This window comes from Acomys russatus, chromosome 10 (genome assembly GCF_903995435.1).
Source record: "Acomys russatus chromosome 10, mAcoRus1.1, whole genome shotgun sequence".
Classification (NCBI taxonomy): Eukaryota; Metazoa; Chordata; class Mammalia; order Rodentia; family Muridae; genus Acomys; species Acomys russatus.
In genome coordinates this window covers 54,022,851-54,043,278 of record NC_067146.1, presented here as the reverse complement: position 1 = coordinate 54,043,278, position 20,428 = coordinate 54,022,851, and the positions used below count along the sequence as shown (strand labels likewise).

The 20,428-nt window shown below is 45.4% G+C and overlaps 1 protein-coding gene across 1 annotated transcript in view; it reads right to left on the bottom strand.

Moving 5' to 3' along the window:
- Actr3b (actin related protein 3B) overlaps positions 1-17,724 on the bottom strand; it is a 102,663-nt gene extending 84,939 nt beyond the window's left edge. Inside the window, exon 1 of the mRNA XM_051152204.1 lies at positions 17,572-17,724. Coding sequence (XP_051008161.1) covers positions 17,572-17,615 — 44 coding nt within the window. The 5' untranslated portion in view covers positions 17,616-17,724. The remainder of the gene's footprint in view (positions 1-17,571) is intronic.
- Between the last annotated feature and the right edge of the window lie 2,704 nt (positions 17,725-20,428).

Here is a 20,428-nt window from a genome sequence, read left to right as displayed (position 1 = left end):
CTTCCGGTCCATCTTAACCTTGGCCATCATTTTGCTGGCCTTTCGGGGACTTTTGCTGCCCAGCTATCTTTATGCTGATGCTTTGTTAACGCTCTTCTTCGTTAGCATGTATTATACATAATGATTTCATTATGACATTTTCCTACTTGTACATAACGTAATTAGCTATTCATCGCCCTCTTTACCCTCTCATCCCCTCCCACTCTTGCGAACCCTCTTCCTCTTCCCATATGTTGTCAGTGTTTATTCAGATTTTTAAGGTGATACTTTCACACTTCGGCTCCTCCATTTGTAGACACCCCATTGGTTCATCTTCCACTGGCTGGGTTAGACACACAAGGAGGCTTTCCAGGGAGGTTTGTAAATGCTACAATTCCTGAGCTCCTGCACGTTTGGGAGTGTCATTATGCTGCCCTTTAATGACATTTCAGTCAGGATCACATTGTCACCCTGGCACATCGCTCCACCACCTTCAGGCAAGTTACACTGCTCAGAAGTCCAGGCTAAACTGGTTTTCTGGGTTCCGCCAAAGGCAGCCCATCTGCACAGAAGCAGGGGCATGCCAGTTACTCCTGGCATTGCTGCAGGAAAATAACTAACAACAGCAACTCAAGGAAGGTTGTACTTACGGTCACCGCTCAGGACCCCACTTATATGAGTATTTCATCCTTTCTTCTCATTCCCGTCTCTTGAGAACACCAGCTCTGACTGTGACACGGCGCTTTAGCTCTGTGACGTACACTATATTGGGGAATGGCGGTATGCTGTCTGAGCTCACTGAGAAGCAGCTGACCTCTATGACCTAAGCACGTTCGTCTAAGATGCGCTCTTAAGGCCTCCCGTCTGGGGCTAGACAAGCCTCTCCCTAACTACACACAAGGAGAGACGAGACCAGTCAAGCTGCCCAAGAATAAAAATCCTTTGTCCCAGAGAACAGCTTAAAAGCAGACCATTTCCAACAGATGTTTCTATTGCTTATGAAAGGGCTGCCAGCGGGAAAGAGAAGCAGGAAGTTGAACCCTGGGAAGTGCAGCCGTGCACAGAAAGCTCCCTGGGAATTCCAGCTGACTGCCTCAACTTCCCCAGTTGGTTCCTATTGTGTGTATTTGATGACGCCCTCTCTATCCCTCACTGCTTGTTCTTCTCCTTAGAACCATCACATGAGGGGGACTCTGTTCTGCCCCAGATGCCGAGTCAGCAACATCAGCTGCCTGAAAGGGCTTCAGAGTCTAGATCTGGGAACGTTTTGAGTATCTATTGATCATGCTCTGCTATCTGTCTGTCTGTCCATCACTTGCTATTTATTCTTTTACTTTGGCTTTATATATATATGTAGACACACACACACACACACACACACACACACACACACAGATATATATATATATGTACTTATATATAATATACAGCGGCCCATTCTTCGGAGCACACAGAGGCTCTCAGAGCCTCTTTCCCAGAGCTCGGCCTCACAGAGACTTCAGAGGCACGGTGCTGTGTCTTGACGTTCCCAGCATTCTTTCTCTGAGCTGGGAGTGGTGATGCCCACCCTTAGTCCCAATACTTGGGAAGCAGCGGCAGGTGGATTTCCATAAGTTCCAGGCCAGTCGGGTCTATACAGCAAGTTCCAGACCAGTCAGAGCACACACAGCAGACACAGTGAGACTCTGTCCCAGAAAAACAAAACAAAATCTGCTTTCTCTGGTACTTTGGGCTTTTTCGTTCTTTCTCTGAAGCCTCACTCCTATGAGTACGGCTGCCTGTCACCCACGCGGCTGACTTCCAGACGTGCTAAGCTCCAGTGGCGCGGCCTTCCCGCTTCCTAGTCTCCATCTTTCTTCTCTAGGCAGATGCTGAGTATGCCTGGGGTTTTTCTTTTAAATGTGAATAAAACTGTCCTCAAACTCTGAGTCCAATCTTAAATTCATTCATTCATTCATTCATTCTTCATTCATTCATTCTTCATTCATTCATTCTTCATTCATTCATTTTTGAGGCAGGCTCTATGTAGTCCTAGCTATCCTGGAGCTGGACATGGACATGTAGGCCAGGCTGACCCTGAACTCACAGAGATCTGTCTGCCTCTGTGTCCTGAGTATTGGAATTAAAGGTGTGTACCACTATATTCAGTTTTTAAATTCTTGTATTAATGACACTAAAAACCATTAAAAAAGGAGGGGTCTCCAACCTCCCCAGTAATAAAATGACTTTTTAAATTATTAATTTATTTATTATAGGAGCATAGTGTGTGTGTGTGTGTGTGTGTGCATGCGTGTGCGTGTGTGTGTGTGTATGTGTGTGTGTGTGTGACTTATTTCTATGTGCAGGTCTCATGTTGGGTCCCTTCCACTTAATACTCAGCTTTGAAAGGGAATAGTTCTCTTGAGCCTGTTACTTTTTTTTTTTTTAACAAAACCACTGCCCTCCTCACTTACACAGATGTGAAGTGCACTGTTCTGCAACCTCTGTGCAATCCTTTAGAGAAAGCAGGTAAGAGCTCACTGGAACCATTATACGCCCTCTGCAATGCTACTATATCCTCTGTCCTGAACAGAGTCTAAGGGTCGCTGTATCTAAGGGAAACACTGCCCGGACATCAGCCATTCCTGCTAAGAAAGAAGCATGCCTTCCTCACGGGAGGCATGTAAAGCCAGTGGGGGTGCGAGGCTTGATCCGGCCTGCAGCCCAGCATGCTTTGCTACTCGGCACTGTAGAAATGAACTTGGGCCTGCACACATCTTCTTTGGAAAGGCCATGGCCATCTCCTGCTTCACATCCCAGCTCTCCAGCAAGGACTGTGGGTGGCGTCTCCAGAGACTTGTCACTAATACTAAGACAGCCAGAGGTGGGCAGAAATGTCACATCTCAATATGCCCCAAGTGGGTGAAATAATTTACTGGAAATGTCATGAAATACACATGAATTTCAGATGTTTCTCTCTCTCTCTCTCTCTCTCTGTGTGTGTGTGTGTGTGTGTTTGTGTGTGTGTCTTTGTTCATTTTGGAAAGTTCCGAGGACTGTTGTGTGAATGTACATCTGCAGCAGCATATGGACAACAGAGTATTTAAAATCTTTGGTCTGGGAAGGCTGTATGATATGTGCTTTTAAAAAACAAAGCTACTAGTGATTCAGATAACTTTTCAAATTGAAGATATTTTGGTGTTTTTTAATATATATTTTATTAATTTATTCATTTTACATCTCAATTGTTATCCCATCCCTTGTATCCTCCCATTCCTCCCTCCCTCCCATTTTCCCCTTACTCCTCTCCCTATGACTGTGACTGAGGAGGCCTCCTCCCCCTGTATATGCTCATAGGGTATCAAGCCTCTTCTTGGTAGCCTGCTATCCTTCCTCTGAGTGCCACCAGGTTTCCCGATCAAGGGAACATGGTCAAATATGGGGCACCAGAGTTCATGTGAAACTCAGACCCCACTCTCCACTCAACTGTGGAGAATGTCCTATTCATTGGCTAGATATGGGCAGGGGTTCGAAGTTTACTGCACGTATTGTCCTTGACTGGTGCCATAGTGTGAGCAGAACCCCTGGGCCCAGATCTGCCCATCATAATGTTCTTCTTATAGGTTTCTAGGACCCTCTGGATCCTTCTATTTCCCCATTCTCCCATGCTTCTCTCACCTAAAGTCCCAGTAGGAAGTCTTCCCCTCTGTCCCACTTTTCTGGTAAGTGAAAACTTTCATGGGACATGCCCCTTGGGCTAGTGTCCAGATGTGTGAGTATATACCATTTGACTCTTTCTGCTTCTGGGTTAACTCACTCATTATTGAAGTTTTTTTAATGTGGTTAAGGGAGAAAATAGAAAATAGGAATGAATGGTCCATCCTCTGACAACAAAGTTCTTAAAGAACACAGTTTCCTTCTTTCTTTCTTTCTTTCTTTCTTTTTTTTTTTTTTTTTTTTTTTTTTTTGGTAACTGTCAGTGTGAGAGAGAAATGTGCACATGGATGCGCATGACTGCAGAAGCCAGAAGAGGGCGCTAAATGCCCCAGAGCTAGAGCTGTGAGTGCAACGGTTAGTGAACCATGTCAGGTGGTGCTGGGAACAGAACTCTGGTCTTCTGGATGAGAAATAAGTGCTCTCAATCTCTGGAGTCCCCACAAGACACATTTACAACACAGAATACAAAGCTTGTTGATGACTGTGTAGTTTTTTAGAAGTAAAAGGAATTTTTTCCCGCCAAATCAAATGTTAGGAAGAGAGAAGAGAGGAGGCAATAGGTCATTCCATCACAGCTCACACTGAGAAGTCCTCAGAGTCACAGTGGCCGTTCAGTTACAACACAACCTAAGCCAAGCACGATGTAGATATCTGTAACCCCAGCTCTAGCGACAAAGGAAGAAGAAGCACAAGCTTCAGGCCTTTCTGGACTACACAGTGAGTGTGAGGCCCATTTAGCAGGACTCTGTCTCAAAACGAAATCTTAAAAATTATTGAGAATATGGGCTAGAGAGATGGCTCAGTGGTTAAAAGCACCGTCTGCTCTTCCAGAGGTCCTGAGTTCAATTCCCAGCAACCACATAGTGGCTCACAACCATCTATAATGAGATCTGGTGCCCTCTTCTGGTGTGCAGGCACACATGCAGGCAGAATACTGTATGTAATAAATCTTTATAAAAATTATTGAGAATATAACTCAATGGTAGAGTGCTTATCAATACACATAAGCCCTTTGAATTAATCCCTAGTACCAGAAGACATCCCAAATTTCCTCTAAAAATGTATAAATCAAATAAAATGACCATAAGTCAAAAAGTATGTGTGTGTGTTTGTGTGTGTGTGTGTGTGTGTGTGTGTGTGTGTGTGTGTGTGTGTGTGTAGAAACTTAGGCCAACTATATTGATCATATGAATAAACACAAATGAATTTAATTTGGCTGTCGATGAACTTAAGTGGCCATTATGTAAAATCTTTTCATGCCGCTACACAAGAAAAAATCTAACAGTACAGTTGGGTATAAAGGGCAGAACTAAAACAATTCAGGAATAATAACGAAAGAATGGGTAAAAAAAAGTGCTAGCAGCAAGCTATCACAATGAGAAGCAGGCAGGAGTCAGACATCGTTATAGCCCAATGAAGCAGAATTCAGGCAAGAGGACAGGAGGGAGCAGGCTGCTTTTCCACACTAAGACACTTCTAAACAGAGCTATTACTTGCTTTTCAAAAACATTCACAAACCAACCCTGAAGGAAACATGAAGTCCCCAGAACAGAAATAATGGAAACATCATTCTTTAGACAACAGAAACAAAAATATAAATAAAAACAAAGTCACAGAACAAAAAGGCTTACTCTAGGAAATTTTTATATACATAATAGCATTCAAATATTATATCAAGTGGGAAAGTCAAAACCAAAATCAAAAGAAATTTTTGAAAGTGATAACCAAAATATCCAAATCTAAGGATTCAAATGTATCTAAGATACATCTCTGACAAAACTGTGTGCTATTAAATAGCTTTTCAATATAAAGGAAACTAAATTAACAACCTACTCAAAAAAAAAAAAAAAGAGCAAAAAACAAGGAAAAGCAATGGAGTCAAGGCATGCAGGGAAGAGTAGCCCAAAAACACCCTATTTATTTTTAAAACACCAGTTGCTGCTGAGCATGGGGCTGCAGGCCTTTAATCCCAGCATGCAGGAAGCAAAGGCAGGTGGACCTCTGTGACTCAGGGCAAGTCTGATCAACATAGTGAGTTACAAGACAGCCTGACTAAATAGTGAGACATTGTCTCAAAAAGAAAAGAAACACCAGATGCTAGTCAGGCATGGTATCATATGCCCGAAAACTTAGGCAAGAGAATTAAGAGTTCTAGACTGGCCTTTAAGAAAAGAAAGAAGTGTGGCGCACGCCTTTAATCCCAACACTCGGGAGGCAGAGGCAGGTGGATCACTGTGAATTCGAGGCTAGCCTGGTCTACAAAGTGAGTCCAGGACAGCCAAGGTGACACAGAGAAACCCTGTCTCAAAAAAAAAAAAAAGAAGAAGAAGGAGGAGGAGGAGGAACCACTCTCTCTACTCTCTACCCTCTCTCTCTCTCTCTTACCCCCTTTCTCTCTTCCTCTGTCTCTGACTCTGTCTCTCTGTCTCTGTCTCTCTCTGTCTCTCTCTCTCTCTTTAGGGTACCCCTTTCCCTTTTCTCCCCCCCCCATGCTCATTTAATAAACTCCTCTATAACATTAAAAAAAAAGAAAGAAATAAGGAAAAGAAAAGAAGGAACCCAGCTTAGTGCACAGAAATATTTAACATGAGCAGGCCATGGGAAAAGATGAAAATGAAATTGAAGACACTATTTATGACAGACAAAAAAGAAAAAGCAAAGAGATCAGGAGTAGCTAAGTGGTACAGTGCTTAACTATCATATATGAAGCCCTGGGTTCAATCCCTAGCATGATAGAGGGTGGGAAGGATCAAATACATAGGTACAAAATGAAGAAATAAGTCAGGTATGATAGAACATGCCTATAATCTCAGCTTTTGGATTTTGGGTTTGGGGTTTTTTCCTCTGAAGCAGGTTCGTGGCATGTAGCCCAGACTAGGCACAGGCCCATGCGTAGGCCAGGCTATAATCGTAGCGCTTAGGAGGCTAAAGCAAGAACAGCTTGAGTCAGAAGCCAGTCTGGACTATATAGACAGGAGGAGTGGGAATCCACCTGAAAATATCACAGCATTCCTAAAGACAAAGCAGAGTTGGAATACGAAGCTATACAGTGTTCTTGGGAAGACTCAACACTATCAGATGAAGGTCACTAAGTGAATGTTAATATCTCAACACAGTCCCACCAAGCATCTTACCCAGGACCTGGAGATGATGAGCCTAAGATTCACTTGGAGCAGCAAGCAAATATAAAAGGGAAAACCCTAAAAGACTTGGTAAGGCAGGGAAGCTGTTGGCACCCCTCTCCAGTAGAGTCTGTGTGACAAACATTACACAGGCCTAAAGACTAAGACCCCTGAAAAGGGGAAAGTCTCCTGGACTGGGGTCGATATTCCTGCCAGCAGAAAAACTGTAGATTCAAAACTCTCATTGCTGGGAGCTATTTCCCTCTATCCTATTTCTTAAAACCTCATTTCCTATATAGGAGACGGGGAAATAGAAGCATCCAGAGGATCTTAGAACCCTACAAGAAGAACATCGTAACAGGTGGATCAGGGCCCAGGGGCATCTGTTCAAACTAACCAAGGACATTACAAGTAGTAAACATCGAATCCCTACTCGGATCTAGTAAATGGACAGGACATTCTCCACAGTTGGATAGAGAGCAGGGACTCACTCTGTCATGAACTCTGGTGCCCCATATTTGACCACCTCCCCTTGGTGGGGAGCCCTGGTGGCACTCAAAGAAAGAATAAGCAGGCTACCAACATGAGACTTGATAGCCTAGGACCATAAAGTGAGGGAGGAGGTCCCCCTCGGTCACAGACCTAGGGGAGGGGAATAGGGTGAAAGTGGGAGGGAGGGAGGAATGGGAGGATACAAGTGATGGGATAACAATTTAGATGCAAACTGAATAAATTAATTTTAAAAAGAATATTTTTTTTTTAAATCTCATTTCTTAAAACTTCATTTCTTAAGCTTCACTCCCAGTTCAGGACCTTTTCAGGTATGCACATTGCTACGAAACGTTGCTAACACGGGACTGCAGCCAGGGGCCCGTTCATCGTCAAGCTCCGCTGGTCTCCACTTATCAAAGAAACATAGCTAAGAATTAGCCATTTGGTACTATCTTGTGACATTTACCAAAAAAACAGAGTGTTTCAAAAAACTATCTTGATTCCCATAATCTCAGCACCAGGTGCTAGGCAAAATCATTAGCCAGAGAAGGCTGAGCTTTGACAAGGAATGCATCCGTACTGATACCAAGCCAATTACTTAAGAATGACAACGTCTTTTGCTGTGCATCTAAAGTTACAATTCAAATTACGACAAAACCATCCATACCTGTACCATGTATGTTTGACTGCTCACTGATCCCTTTGAACCTATTCCATGGAAACTGTAACCAGAACACAGCCCCTCTTGCTTTTGAAATGAATATACAAAATCCTAGACTGCTTGCTTGAAAAACACACTCAGATGCAAAACTTTCCCGTGAGTTTTGTCTCTGTTTGACATCGCCTTATCTTCTGTCCACTGACGCTTCATGAAGCCAGCACCCAAGGACCATTCCCAGATGGAGCTGGTCCGTGGCAAGCTGTGTCAGCTAACGTCAAACCTTCATCAGCCTCAGAGGCTCATGGTCCCACAGAGCAACACAACAAAGGTCAACCCCAGAATGGGCAACTGAAGACATGAGGTAAACATGGGCTCTTGTTTTGTCTCAGAAGCAGTGCTGAGAAGAAACTGAGGCAAATGGGCGATGAAGCAGGCTTCAGCAGCTGCCAAGGCAGCTCTGTCATCACCGCCTTGATTGCCTTCAGCAGCAGTCAAGCCCCGGGTGGCCAGCAGCAAGTCTTCCCCAGAATAAATGGAGTCCCAGATGATCATGGTGGAGGAATGGAGTGAGAGGGCAAGCCAACCAACTTTTATTTTCATGAATCAGGGATTTATAAACCTTGGGTAGCAGGGAGAGGTTTGAGGGTGAATGTATCTGATTCGCTGGGGCTAGGGGTGCCAGGGATACTTAATCTACGTGCAGTGGTACAGTGTCTCATTTACCCGCAGTAGCACGGGGGTCCTATCATAAGAAGAACACAATACTTAATTATCCTATGGGTGGGGAAAGAACATCCAGGTATGATTAAAGGCCATTTGCTGAAGGCTAGGATCTCCTTAGCATAGGGTGGGGTATCTCCAGGAATCCCCAGGTGCTTGCTGAACAGGTTCTATGAGGAACTTGAATATTCCCTGAGGGTTATGTGAGGCTTCTTACAAGATGTGGGGTTCCCCAGATCAGGGGAAGATAGAATCCCACTGAGAAAGGGAGTCTGTCAAAAATAGACCGAGCTCAGTTGGCTATCTGGATATGCCAGCCTGCGACCTCTCCAGAAGAGCCCCACACCCTGGAGAAGGATTTCACGGCCAGCTCCAGGTACAGCCTTGGGCAGCTGGTGTCCAGCTGGCTCTCCTGTGAGCAACCCTGTAGTGTGGTGCTACAATTCACCAGAAAGAACTGGGTGCACAGTTCCTGTTCTGTACAGATGGAAGGGAGAGGCCTCAGAAGCGTGCACGTGGCCTCCTCCACATTACTTCCCACACTCCCTCCCCGGACTGCGTCTGTTCTGTGCCGAGTCTTCCCAGCAAATCACTGGATCTGAGAGCGTCTGTGGAGCCCCGCCCCGCCCCACCCCGCCTGAGAGCATCTGTGGAGCCCCGCCCCGCCCCACCCCGCCTGAGAGCATCTGTGGAGCCCCGCCCCGCCCCACCCCGCCTGAGAGCATCTGTGGAGCCCCGCCCCGCCCCACCCCGCCTGAGAGCATCTGTGGAGCCCCGCCCCACCCCGCCTGAGAGCGTCTGTGGAGCCCCGCCCCACCCCGCCTGAGAGCGTCTGTGGAGCCCCGCCCCACCCCGCCTGAGAGCATCTGTGGAGCCCCGCCCCACCCCGCCTGAGAGCATCTGTGGAGCCCCGCCCCACCCCGCCACACACACACATCCTAATATATGAAGAACTTCTGAAAATAAAACAGAAAAACCAAAGCCCAGAGAAAAACAGTCACAGACACGGAGATAAAAAGAAACACAAAAGGCTTTTAAACATATGATAAGAGATCTCTAGCTCCCCCACCTAACAAGAAATTCTATACTGAGATATCACTACTTACCTTCCAGATTGGTGAAAATACAATAAAAAATGTAAACAAAACGGTGGCAGCATGCTGTGACGGTGAGTCTGCAGGCACCGGTAACAGCTTGTGTGTGCATTACTGCAGAGGACACCTACCTAACTTGCCCTTCCACCCAGAGACCCCACTCCTAGGAATTTATTCAAGACACACAGACTCAAAGTGCACAAAAGACCAAAGGCAGAGAGAGAGAGAGAGACAGAGACAGAGAGAGAGACAGAGACAGAGACAGAGACAGGGACAGAGACAGAGACACGAAAGACAGCCCCTCTATTTATCCCTCAACCCAGTGTCACTTTGACATAACGGCTTGGCCCCACTCTCTTGCTCTAGATTGCCTTTTCCCCTCTCTTCCCTCTTTCCATCTGTACTTTCCACTCCCAAGGAACAAAGTCTGGCCTAGTTTGCAGAGTCCTCGTGCCTCAGCTTCCTGTGACAAGAACTGTTCTGTTATCTCACAGCACATCTTTATCTCTTAATTCCACCTTTAGCATGCATGCAAGGGTGGGTGCACCGGGTGCATGCATGCATCCGTGTGTGTGTGTGTGTGTGTGTGTGTGTGTGTGTGTGTGTGTGTGTGTGCCTGTGAGTAAGCATGTACTTATGTGCACCTGTGCATCGATTCAAGTGTGTGCACGTTAGTAGGTGTGGGCATACTTGTCTGCTCAGGTGCACAGGCACGGGTGCATGTATGAGCGTGTGCATGTGAAGGCTCAAAGTGAACACTGGATGTCTTCTTCAACCAATCTCTCACAGACAATGCTCACAGAGAGGAGTGAGGGTAGAATGTGGTGCCATCAATGCCTGTCTAGCAGGAAAAAACCAGCAGCTCAACCCTACTTAGAACGTAGTCCCTCTAAAAACATTGTACACACTTCCACTGAAACAAGGAAGGTGACTAAACAAACTAAAAAAAAAAAAAAAACTCAAACACAAGTAACATGAGAAAAACTAAGACTCCTCCAAAAATCTACTAATCTCAAAGCAATGTGCACCTAATAAGAGTGGGCTACATGGCATTCCACACAGAGAATTCTAAAGAATGATGACAAATGTTTTCAAAGAAACTACAACATGAGGGCTAGTGAGATGGCTCAGTCGTTAGCGGTATTAGCTGCCCTACCAGAGGACCTGGAAGGTTCAAGTCCCAGCACCCACACAGCAGCCTACAACAGGGCATCTGATGCCTCTTCTATCCCTGTGGGCACTAGACACACAGTGGACTACATGCATGCAGGTAAAACACCTATGCACATACGATATTTTTAATTATTAAAGAAAAGGGAAAGGAATGAAGACACGAGTGAACCTCTGAATGAATGTCAAGAAGGCACAAACAGGGAGGCCGGGGCCGAAGAAATGGCAGAACAGCAGCTGCTCTTCCAAAGGGCCTGGATTTGATCCCCAGCATCCACATGGTGGCCCACAATCACCCATAATGTCAGTTCCAGGGGGACATGATGCCCTCTTCTTGCCTCTGCAGTATACACACATGGTACATGAACATACAGACATAAATTAATTAAAATATTAAAGAAAGACCACAAACAGCTAAGTGGGGAAGTGAATACAGGCTATAAAATGAAATTCAATACATAAGAAAAATCAAACTGAAATGAGGCTAGAACTGAAGGAAATAAAAAAGAGCAGTGCAAAGTCTAACCAGCAGAGTGGGCCAGAGAGAGAAAGGAATCTCAAGGCTTGAAGACAAGGTACGAAAATTGGCATATCCAGTCAAGAACAAAAGAAAAAAAATAAAATAAAACGTTTAAAAACACACCAGCTGGGCTGGAGAGCTGGCTCAGTAGTTGGGAGTGTCTGGTATTGTCGCAGAAAATGAGCTTTGGTCCCAAGTGGCTCGCAACCACCTGTAGCTCCAGCTCCAGGGAGTGTGGTGCCCTCTTCTTGACTCCATAGCACCTGTAAACCTGTTTACTACCTGCCCCCTCTCTGTGTCTCTCTTTCCCCCTCCCTCTCTGTCTCTCTCTCTCCCCACTCTCTAAAAAATAAATCTTTAAAAATATATGAGTGGAACTCTTTTGAACACCATAGAAAGACCAAATCTATGAACTATGGACATACAAGTATTCCATGCCAAAAGCATAAAAAAAAATTTTTCAATACAATTACAGCAGAAAATTTCCCAAGTCTCAGTAAAGAGAGGCCCATCCAAGTACAAGAAACATACACATCTCCAAATAGAAAGGACTAGAAAAGAAACTCTCTATTCATAGTGGAGTTAAAATACCAAACATACAGAACAAAATAAAAGTATTAGAAACTGCAACAGAGAAGCCCCAAGCCATATCCCAAGGCAGGCCCATCAGAATAACAGCTGATTTATCAACAGAAATTTTAAAAGTCAATAGGACTTGTAATGATGTATTTCAAGTTATGAAAAGCCACAGGCACTAACCCAACTAACTAACTACTATAAAACTATCTATAACTACTATAAAGCTGTCATAACTGAGGAGGAAGCATTCTATAATAAAAGCAAACTAAAAGGATTTGTGACCATTAAGCAGGCTCTATGGAGGATCCTGAAAGAAATTATTTGAGCTGAGAGAATGAGGGACACATCCAAGTTGCTGCAGGGGGATAATTAAATAGACTGGAACAGTATGAGAATTAGGAAAATACCGAATACTAGAAAATCAGCAAAATGGTAACAATAAATACATACTTTTCTATAATAATCCTGCATACTAATGTCTTAGTTCCTCAATCAAAAGACACAGGCTAGGAGACCGGATTTTAAAACAAGATCCATCTATTTGCTGACTCCAAAAAAACACATCTCACCATCAAAGATAGACACTATCTTAGGGGGCCAAATAGGGACAGACAATAAGCAGGAGTTTTCATCCTAGCGTCTGACAAAATAGACTTCAAACCAAAACTATTCAGTGGGAATTTTTAAAGATCTTATTAAAATTGTGTGTGCACAGGTGTGTGTGTGTGTGTGTGTGTGTGTGTGTGTGTGTGTGTAGGTACCCAAGGTGTCAGACTCCCCCAGCCAGGCTGCTGGGAACCACCATGTGGCTGCTGGGAACTGAATTCCAGTCCTCTGCAAGAGCAGTGTGTGCTCTTAACTACTCAGCCATCCTTCCAGCCCAAGATTTTATTATTTTTATTTTTAACTACACATATGTGAGAGTATGAGGTGTTCATGTGAGTGCAGTGCCTAAGCAGGCCAGAAGAGAACACGAGATCACCTGGAGCTTGAGTTACAGGTGATTGTAAGCCCCAATGGAAACTGATCTCAGGTTCTCTGCGGGGTTGCGCTCTCTCTCTCTCTCTCTCTCTCTCTCTCTCTCTCTCTCTCTCTCTCTCTCTCTCTCTCTCTGTGTGTGTGTGTGTGTTGTTGTTGTTGTTGTTGTTGTTGTGTTGTTTTGTTTTGTTTTTTGAGACAGAGTTTTTTTTGTGTGTGTAGCCCTGGCCACCTTGGAACTCACTCTATAGACCAAGCTGGCCTCAAATTCAAGAGATCCTCCTGCCTCTGCCTCCCAGCATGCACTATCACCACCAGCTTTACGACATTCTCTTAACTGCTGAGGGGATTTTTCAAAAATGTCATTTCATACTAACTGATGGAACAATCTGTCAAGAGCACATCCGGTTCTGACCATGCACTCACTGGACAAGGGAGCACATAACGCCATAGAACAAACAAACACTAAAATGATATAAAATCCAACGTTAACCCCAACACAGTACTGGTGATGTCAATACTCCATTCTCACCAACTAACAGGTCATCCTAGCAAAACATAATAAGCATCATGGCTAAATGGCATCGCACATCAAAGGGACTCAACAGAGACATCTACAGAGACATGCTACAAATGCTCTTCAGTGGCCTATGGAACTCCCTAAAACAGGTTGTATATTAAAGAAAACTAAAATAACATTTTTGAATCCTCCCTGACCGCAATGGAAAAAGCTAGAAATCAACAGCAAGAGAAACTAAAGAAAACTCACAAACTCACAGAAACTAAGCAATACACTGTTTATTAATAAACAGTTTCCTGAAGAAATCAGGAAGAAAAAATTTAAATTTCTGGAACTGGATGAAAATAGACACAGCATACTAAAAACATCTGCAATATAATGAAGCCAGTGCTGAAAGGGAAATCCATGGCTATCAAGGCCTACACTTAAAAAAAATAAGAGCAATCTCAAATAAATAACAATCATATACCATAAGCCCTTGGAAAACAAGAGTAAGTCAAACTCATAAGCAGCAGTTGGAAAGAAACAGCTGAGGTCAGAGCAACGGCACTAGGGACAGCTCAGCAGGCAAACGTGTCTGACGCCAGGACTGAGCAGTTTGGTCCCTGGAACACAGAAGGGGAGAACAAACTCCCACAAACTACCTTCTGACCTCCGTACTGTGTGCGCTGTGATGTACGTGCCACGGCATATGTGCATGACGGTGTGTGCACACAAGTGTACACCACACGGTACATAGATCCCTAATAAATAAACATGATGGTTTTAATCTTTTAAAATTTTTGTTTTTTTTTTTTTTTTTTAAATCAAGATGCCGGGCATGGTGGCGCACACCTGGAACCTTAGCATTCAGGAGGCAGGGGCAGGCGGATCTCTGTGAGTTCAAGGCCACCCTCATCTACCATGTGAGTCCAGGACAGCTAAGGATTCACAGAGAAACCCTGTCTCTGTGGAAAAAGGGGGAAAAAAATCAAGGCAGAAATTCATGAAATAGAAACAAAAAAATACAAAGAATTGATAAAGCAATGGTTCTTTAAAAATATAGAAAGATCAACAAATCCTTAGCCAGACTACCAAAAAGAGAAAAGATCCAAATGAATAAAATTAGAGAAGAAATGGAAAATAATATAGCAGATGCCACTGAAACTAAGAAAGTCATAAGGACACACTTTAAAAACTTACATTCCGCTAAAGTGGAAATTTTAAAAGAAACAGACAAACTTCTAGTAGTACATAGGACAGACCACAAAGTTAAACCAAGGTGAGCAAGCAGATCTGTGATTAGCAGTAAGATAGAAGTAGTAGTTAAAATGTTTCCCAGTTGGAGCCAGTCATGGTGGCACACACCTTTCAAGACAGGGTTTCTCTGTGTAGCCCTGGCTGTCCCAGAACTCACTCTGTAGACCAGGCTGGCCTTGCACTCAGAGATCCACCTGGCTCTGGCCTCTGTCTCCTAAATACTGGGATTAAAGGCATGCACCACCACTGCCCGGCCCTACAGTCTTCTTTTAAACAGCTCAGAAAAGTAATGAACAGGAATATAAAACGACACAACGGATGCTAAAAGCTGCTGAGGCGGAAGAGTGCACACTGGATTTTGTTCTCCGCCAGCATTCAGTGGACTTGGAACCATTTCGAAATCAGTTTAACTGTGTAAAGCTATGTAAAGTGCCTGGTTCAGGTGCGAGTCTGGATTTGTGGCATTTTCTCTTAGCTGCCTGGTCGTCCTCTGAGCAGCTGAAACCTACTTTTTGGATATCATAGATGTCTTGGTCTGTGGCTATTTGGTCCCAGCAGGCACACTTGTGCACACTCAGATGGTCTGAGGGTTTACCAAGGTTGGAGATCACTGGAAGAAATATATCTACTATAAAGCACAGGCCTGGTGGGCACGGTGGTTCACACCTATAACTTAGGGGGCTGAGGCAGGAGGATTCCTCCAAGTCCAAGACAAGCTTGGGTTACACAGTAAGAAGACTCTGTTGGGGGGAGGGGGAAAGAGTCTTCACTGACCAACATGCACCACTACCATCAAAACACAAAACACAACAACTTGCCCACTTCCTCACTGTGGATCTCCTGAGTCTACTCTTCCCTCAGTCCTTGTTAGTTTTAGCTGCGTTTTACATTTTGCTCTATTCTGAGGTAAAATGGTTGAACAAAATGATTGAGCTCTCTAAGAAACACACAAATTACTAATGCATGGAAGCTGGTGAGCAGCACAGCTTTGGGCCATGACCATTGATCAATCGACTGAAGGAGAAAGTAACACTCACTCACTTGAAAAGGTCAAACCTGAGCACATTGTAGATATTTACAGCAAGAACAGTGAAGGCGCTCTCTGTTACTAATATAAAATAAAGCAGAGAGAATCAGGGAGCGCTGTTCTGATGTCACCACTATACAGGGAGCTCTGTTCTGATATCATCACTATGCAGGGAGCGCTGTTCTGATGTCACCACTATGCAGGGTGCGCTGTTCTGATGTCACCACTATGCAGGGAGCGCTGTTCTGATGTCACCACTATGCAGGGAGCGCTGTTCTGATGTCACCACTATGCAGGGAGCGCTGTTCTGATGTCACCACTATACGGGGAGCACTGTTCTGATGTCACCACTATGCAGGGAGCGCTGTTCTGATGTCACCACTATGCAGTGCTTTATATTTCAGCAGTTTGGGTAACACAAAACCAAAACTCTCACATGCAGACATTACAACAAGAACAACTTTTACATCTGCCTTCATTCCTGACACTACCTGACACATTGAAGGGAATGCCAGATGTAGACAGCCCAGGGGAGCCAGCAAACAGGGAGTGGGGCTCTAAGAGCAATAAGGACGTCAGCTTGTGTTTCAGGAAGTAAGCTGCTTCTCGAATACACAGCCACAAAACTTCTCTATAATGTTTATTTCCAAAAGAAAAATCAGCACACACACACACACACACACACATACACACACAATGTTTTCCAGTCTATAACCACTGCTGGTCTCCCAGCAACAAAAGGAAAGACCTATCAGTAGGAGAAGGACAAAGTAGAAGACACCCCCACAAGGTTGTCAAGGAAACCAAACCAAGTATATTTTTCTACAGAAAAGAACTGCCGGTGAAGAGAACATGCCACAGAATGCTTAGTGACAAAGGATTACTATCCCTTGGAAAAACATTTCCTGAAGCTAAATTTATTTGCAAGCTCTTTATGAAGGACTTTGTCCACAGTGCCAGCAGGTATTCCCAAAACTCCCTCTCCGGTGGCAGATTTCTGCTGCTACCTACCTAAAGTCAGCTAAACCTGGCCCGTTGACAGCGCAAAACACCTCCTGAAGTCTCTTTTGAAAAATTCACATCCTCAAAAAAGAGCTGTGCCCCACCCCACCCCCCAAGAAAAAGGGAGAGCAGAATCCCCAAATTTGGACTGTGTTTTCAAAATGGAAGTCTTTTTTTAAAGGTGGTGGTGGTGGTGGTACTGTTGGTGCTGGTGCTGGTACTGCTGGTGCTGGTGCTGGTGGTGGGGTGGTGTGCAAACCAACTCAGGGGCTGAACTTGGCTGTGCCATTTCAGAGGAGCAGAGTGGGAAGGGGGACAGGGTGTCAAGTTGGCAGGACATGTGTAAACATCTCCAAGAGTAGGTGGTTGATTCGCCAGTAGGGAAAGGTGACACGCGCGTGAGCGTGCACAGGATGAGGACAGGTGACAAGCACCATAGTGGGGGCGGGGTGGGGGGAGGACACCGCGACTCTCAGGTGCAAGGCCTGCAGCGAAAAGATCTGCAGCCGCATCCCTGTGAGGTACAGCCCTCCCGGTAACCCCGCAGCCCCATCTCCTCAGCACCCCATTTTCTCAGGGCCCCATCCCTCAGCTCTCTATCCCCCAGACTGAGCCCCATCCCCCTCAGTTGCCCACCCCCTACATTGAGCCCTATACCTCCAACTCCCCATCCCTCCGCGCTCCATCCCTCCGTGCTCTGACCCGCCAGGGAAATGGCTTCAGGACAAAATCGAGCAAAGCGTGAGTGGGCGCGGTGGGGCGCGGCTCTTACCCGGTGCCGCAGTCAACCACGCAGGGAGGCAGCGAGCCCGCCATGCTCGGCCACCAGGCGCTCGGTCCCAGCCGGCCCCGGTCTGCGCCGGGATGCCCTATGCCCCGCTGCCCGCTCGCTGCCGGCGCCGCTCCTCCCTAGGAGCTACCGGGAGCCCGGAGGCGCCGCCGGAGCCTGACGTCACTCTATAGTTGGCCAATCGGGGACGCGCACGCTCCCCCCTCTAGTCAGCCATCCTCACTGCTGGCAGCAAGGCGTTTTAGCCTACGCATCCATGCTGCAGTTGAAGAGATTGGAGTTTATTTTTAACTGGCATAAAGTGAATATGACCCCATTTACGAGGCCTGAATTTTTTTCTTTTATCTCTTTTTTCAGGTTGTAGTTTTTTAAATAATTTATCTTATTTTCTGTGAATTGGTGGTTTGCCTGCATGTATGTCTTTGAGAGGGTGTCAGATCCTCTGAAACTGGCATTACAGACAGTTGTGAGCTATCTGCCATGTGGGTGCTGGGAATTGAACAAAGGACCTCTTTTTTGGTTTTTCCAGACAGGCTTTCTCTGGGTGGTCCTGGAGACTGGAGGCTGGCCTAGAACTCAGACATCCTCTTGCCTCTGCCTCCAAAGTGAGTGTTGGAAATAAAAAGGCGTGTGCAACCGCGCCTGGCTTATCAAGTTGCAATTTTTCTTTAAGATTTATTTTCATTATGTGTAAGTGTATGGTGGAGGTGATGTGTGTGTGTGTGTGTGTGTGTGTGTGTGTGTGTTTGGTATGTACATGTGAGTGCATGTGTTCTTGGAAGCCAGAGGCTTAGGGTTCCCAGGAGCTAGAGTTACAGACAGCTGTGAGTGCTAGGAACCAGACTTGGGTCCCCTGGAAGAGCTGCAACTGCTCTTAATCACTGAGCCATCTCTCCAGCACACCCCACACATACACACACACACTCCCCAACCCCCACCGCCCCCCCACACACACACTCCCCAACCCCCACCGCCCCTCCACACACACTCCCCAACCCCCACCTCCCCTACACATACACACACGCACGCACGCACCTTCTTTGTCTCTTAATTCTCACTTCAAATGCTCCCTTCATTCTCTACCCCAACAATCCCTCGATTTTATTCCTAACACTTAAAGCTGTTTGGAGTACTAATTTGTTTATAGATGCTCACCTCTACGGGACCATAGGTTCTCCTAGAATGGCCCTCATGGTTAACACATCAGATGTTCAGGTAGAAATCACCTGCATGTTGAATGAATGAATGAATGAATGAATGAATGAGGAACCTTCATTGTAGGAAAAAAATACTTTTAACTTTCTTTCTGATAGAGCACTGCATAATTTATCCTGAAAGAAAATCAACAAATATATAGCTAGTCCTACGGAATAAACTACCTCAGGTTAAGTCAGTACCACAACAATATCATTACTAGGAAATATTTCTAATATCAAAGATAGCGTCATTGTGGAAACCAGAGACTAAAGAAGGAAAACACCTATTTACCGTGTCGAAAGTACCAGATGTCCCATTCTTGACTGTAAAGCCTGAGGAACTTTCTGGAGAGATGTTAGTTCACATGCCCTTTACTGGGATGTAAAGCATTGTGTTTTTTCCACAGTAGTAGGTAACTCATTTTCTTTTCTTTCTCCCCCCCACCCCCCCCACCCCCCGCATGCAAGGGAGCAAGGAAAGACTGTCTTTCCTTCTGTGTTTGTTGCCAATGCCCTGACCAACTCCCATTGTCTGTCTGTCTTTCTGTCTATGTCTGTCTGTCTGCCTGCCTGCCTGCCTGCCTGTTTTTTGAAGCCTGGGCCAAAGCAGCAAAGCCCCTGCTCCAGGCTGTTGGCATTGCCATGTATGTCAGCATCATTTCCTTGGTTTACATGTATTGTATTGGTCATGCTTTAACAGTGCGACACGGTTATTATCGAGGCCAACTGGACAGGACCTAGAGCACCTAGGAACAAACAATCTGGGCGGCATGCCTGTGAGGGAGTTTCTACACTGCGTCAAGTGGGAAGACCCACCCAACGTGGTTGAGGTCCCAGGGTGAGTAAAACACAGAAGGCCTCTGAACACTTGCGTTTGTCTCACTTCCTGACTGCAGGCAGGCACTGTATGGCTAGAGGCCTCACGCCTAGCCTACCTGAGGAATATACAGGCCAGTGAGAAACCGTGATTCAAAAACCAAAAAGATGGAGAGAAAACCGAAGATGCAGTGTCCCCAGTTGTTTCCCCTTTTGTCCCACTAACCAGTGGTTCTCAACCTCCCTAAGCTGCGAGACTTTAACATAGTTCCTTGTATTGCAGGGACCCCAACCATTATTTTCCTTGCTACTTCATAACTGTAATATTGCAACCACTGTGAAAGTCCTTCAACCCTAAAAGGGGTCGAGAGGCACAGGTTGAGAACCACTGCACAACCAATGGCTTTTTTCCTAGTGGATGGGCCACAAGACATTACCACAAATGGAGTGGCTTGATACGCATGCTTTCACCACTCAAGAAGCCTAGAGGCCAGTGTCAAGTATAAATGGGGCTATGGTCTCTAAAGACTGTAGGACAGTTCTGTGCCTTTTGCCCACGACCAGGGCTACTGCCTACATCATCAGCAGCAGCAGCATCATCATTCTCTCTCTCTCTCTCTCTCTCTCTCTCTCTCTCTCTCTCTCTCTCTCTCTCTCTCTCTCTGTGTGTGTGTGTGTGTGTGTGTGTGTGTGTGTGTACAGGCCAGATCGGGACCAACCTTGGGTATCATTTCTCAAACACCATCCACGTTTTTTTGTTTTGTTTTGTTTCAATTTTGTTTTTTGAATCAGGGCTTCTCACTGGCCTGTAATTCCTCAAGTAGACT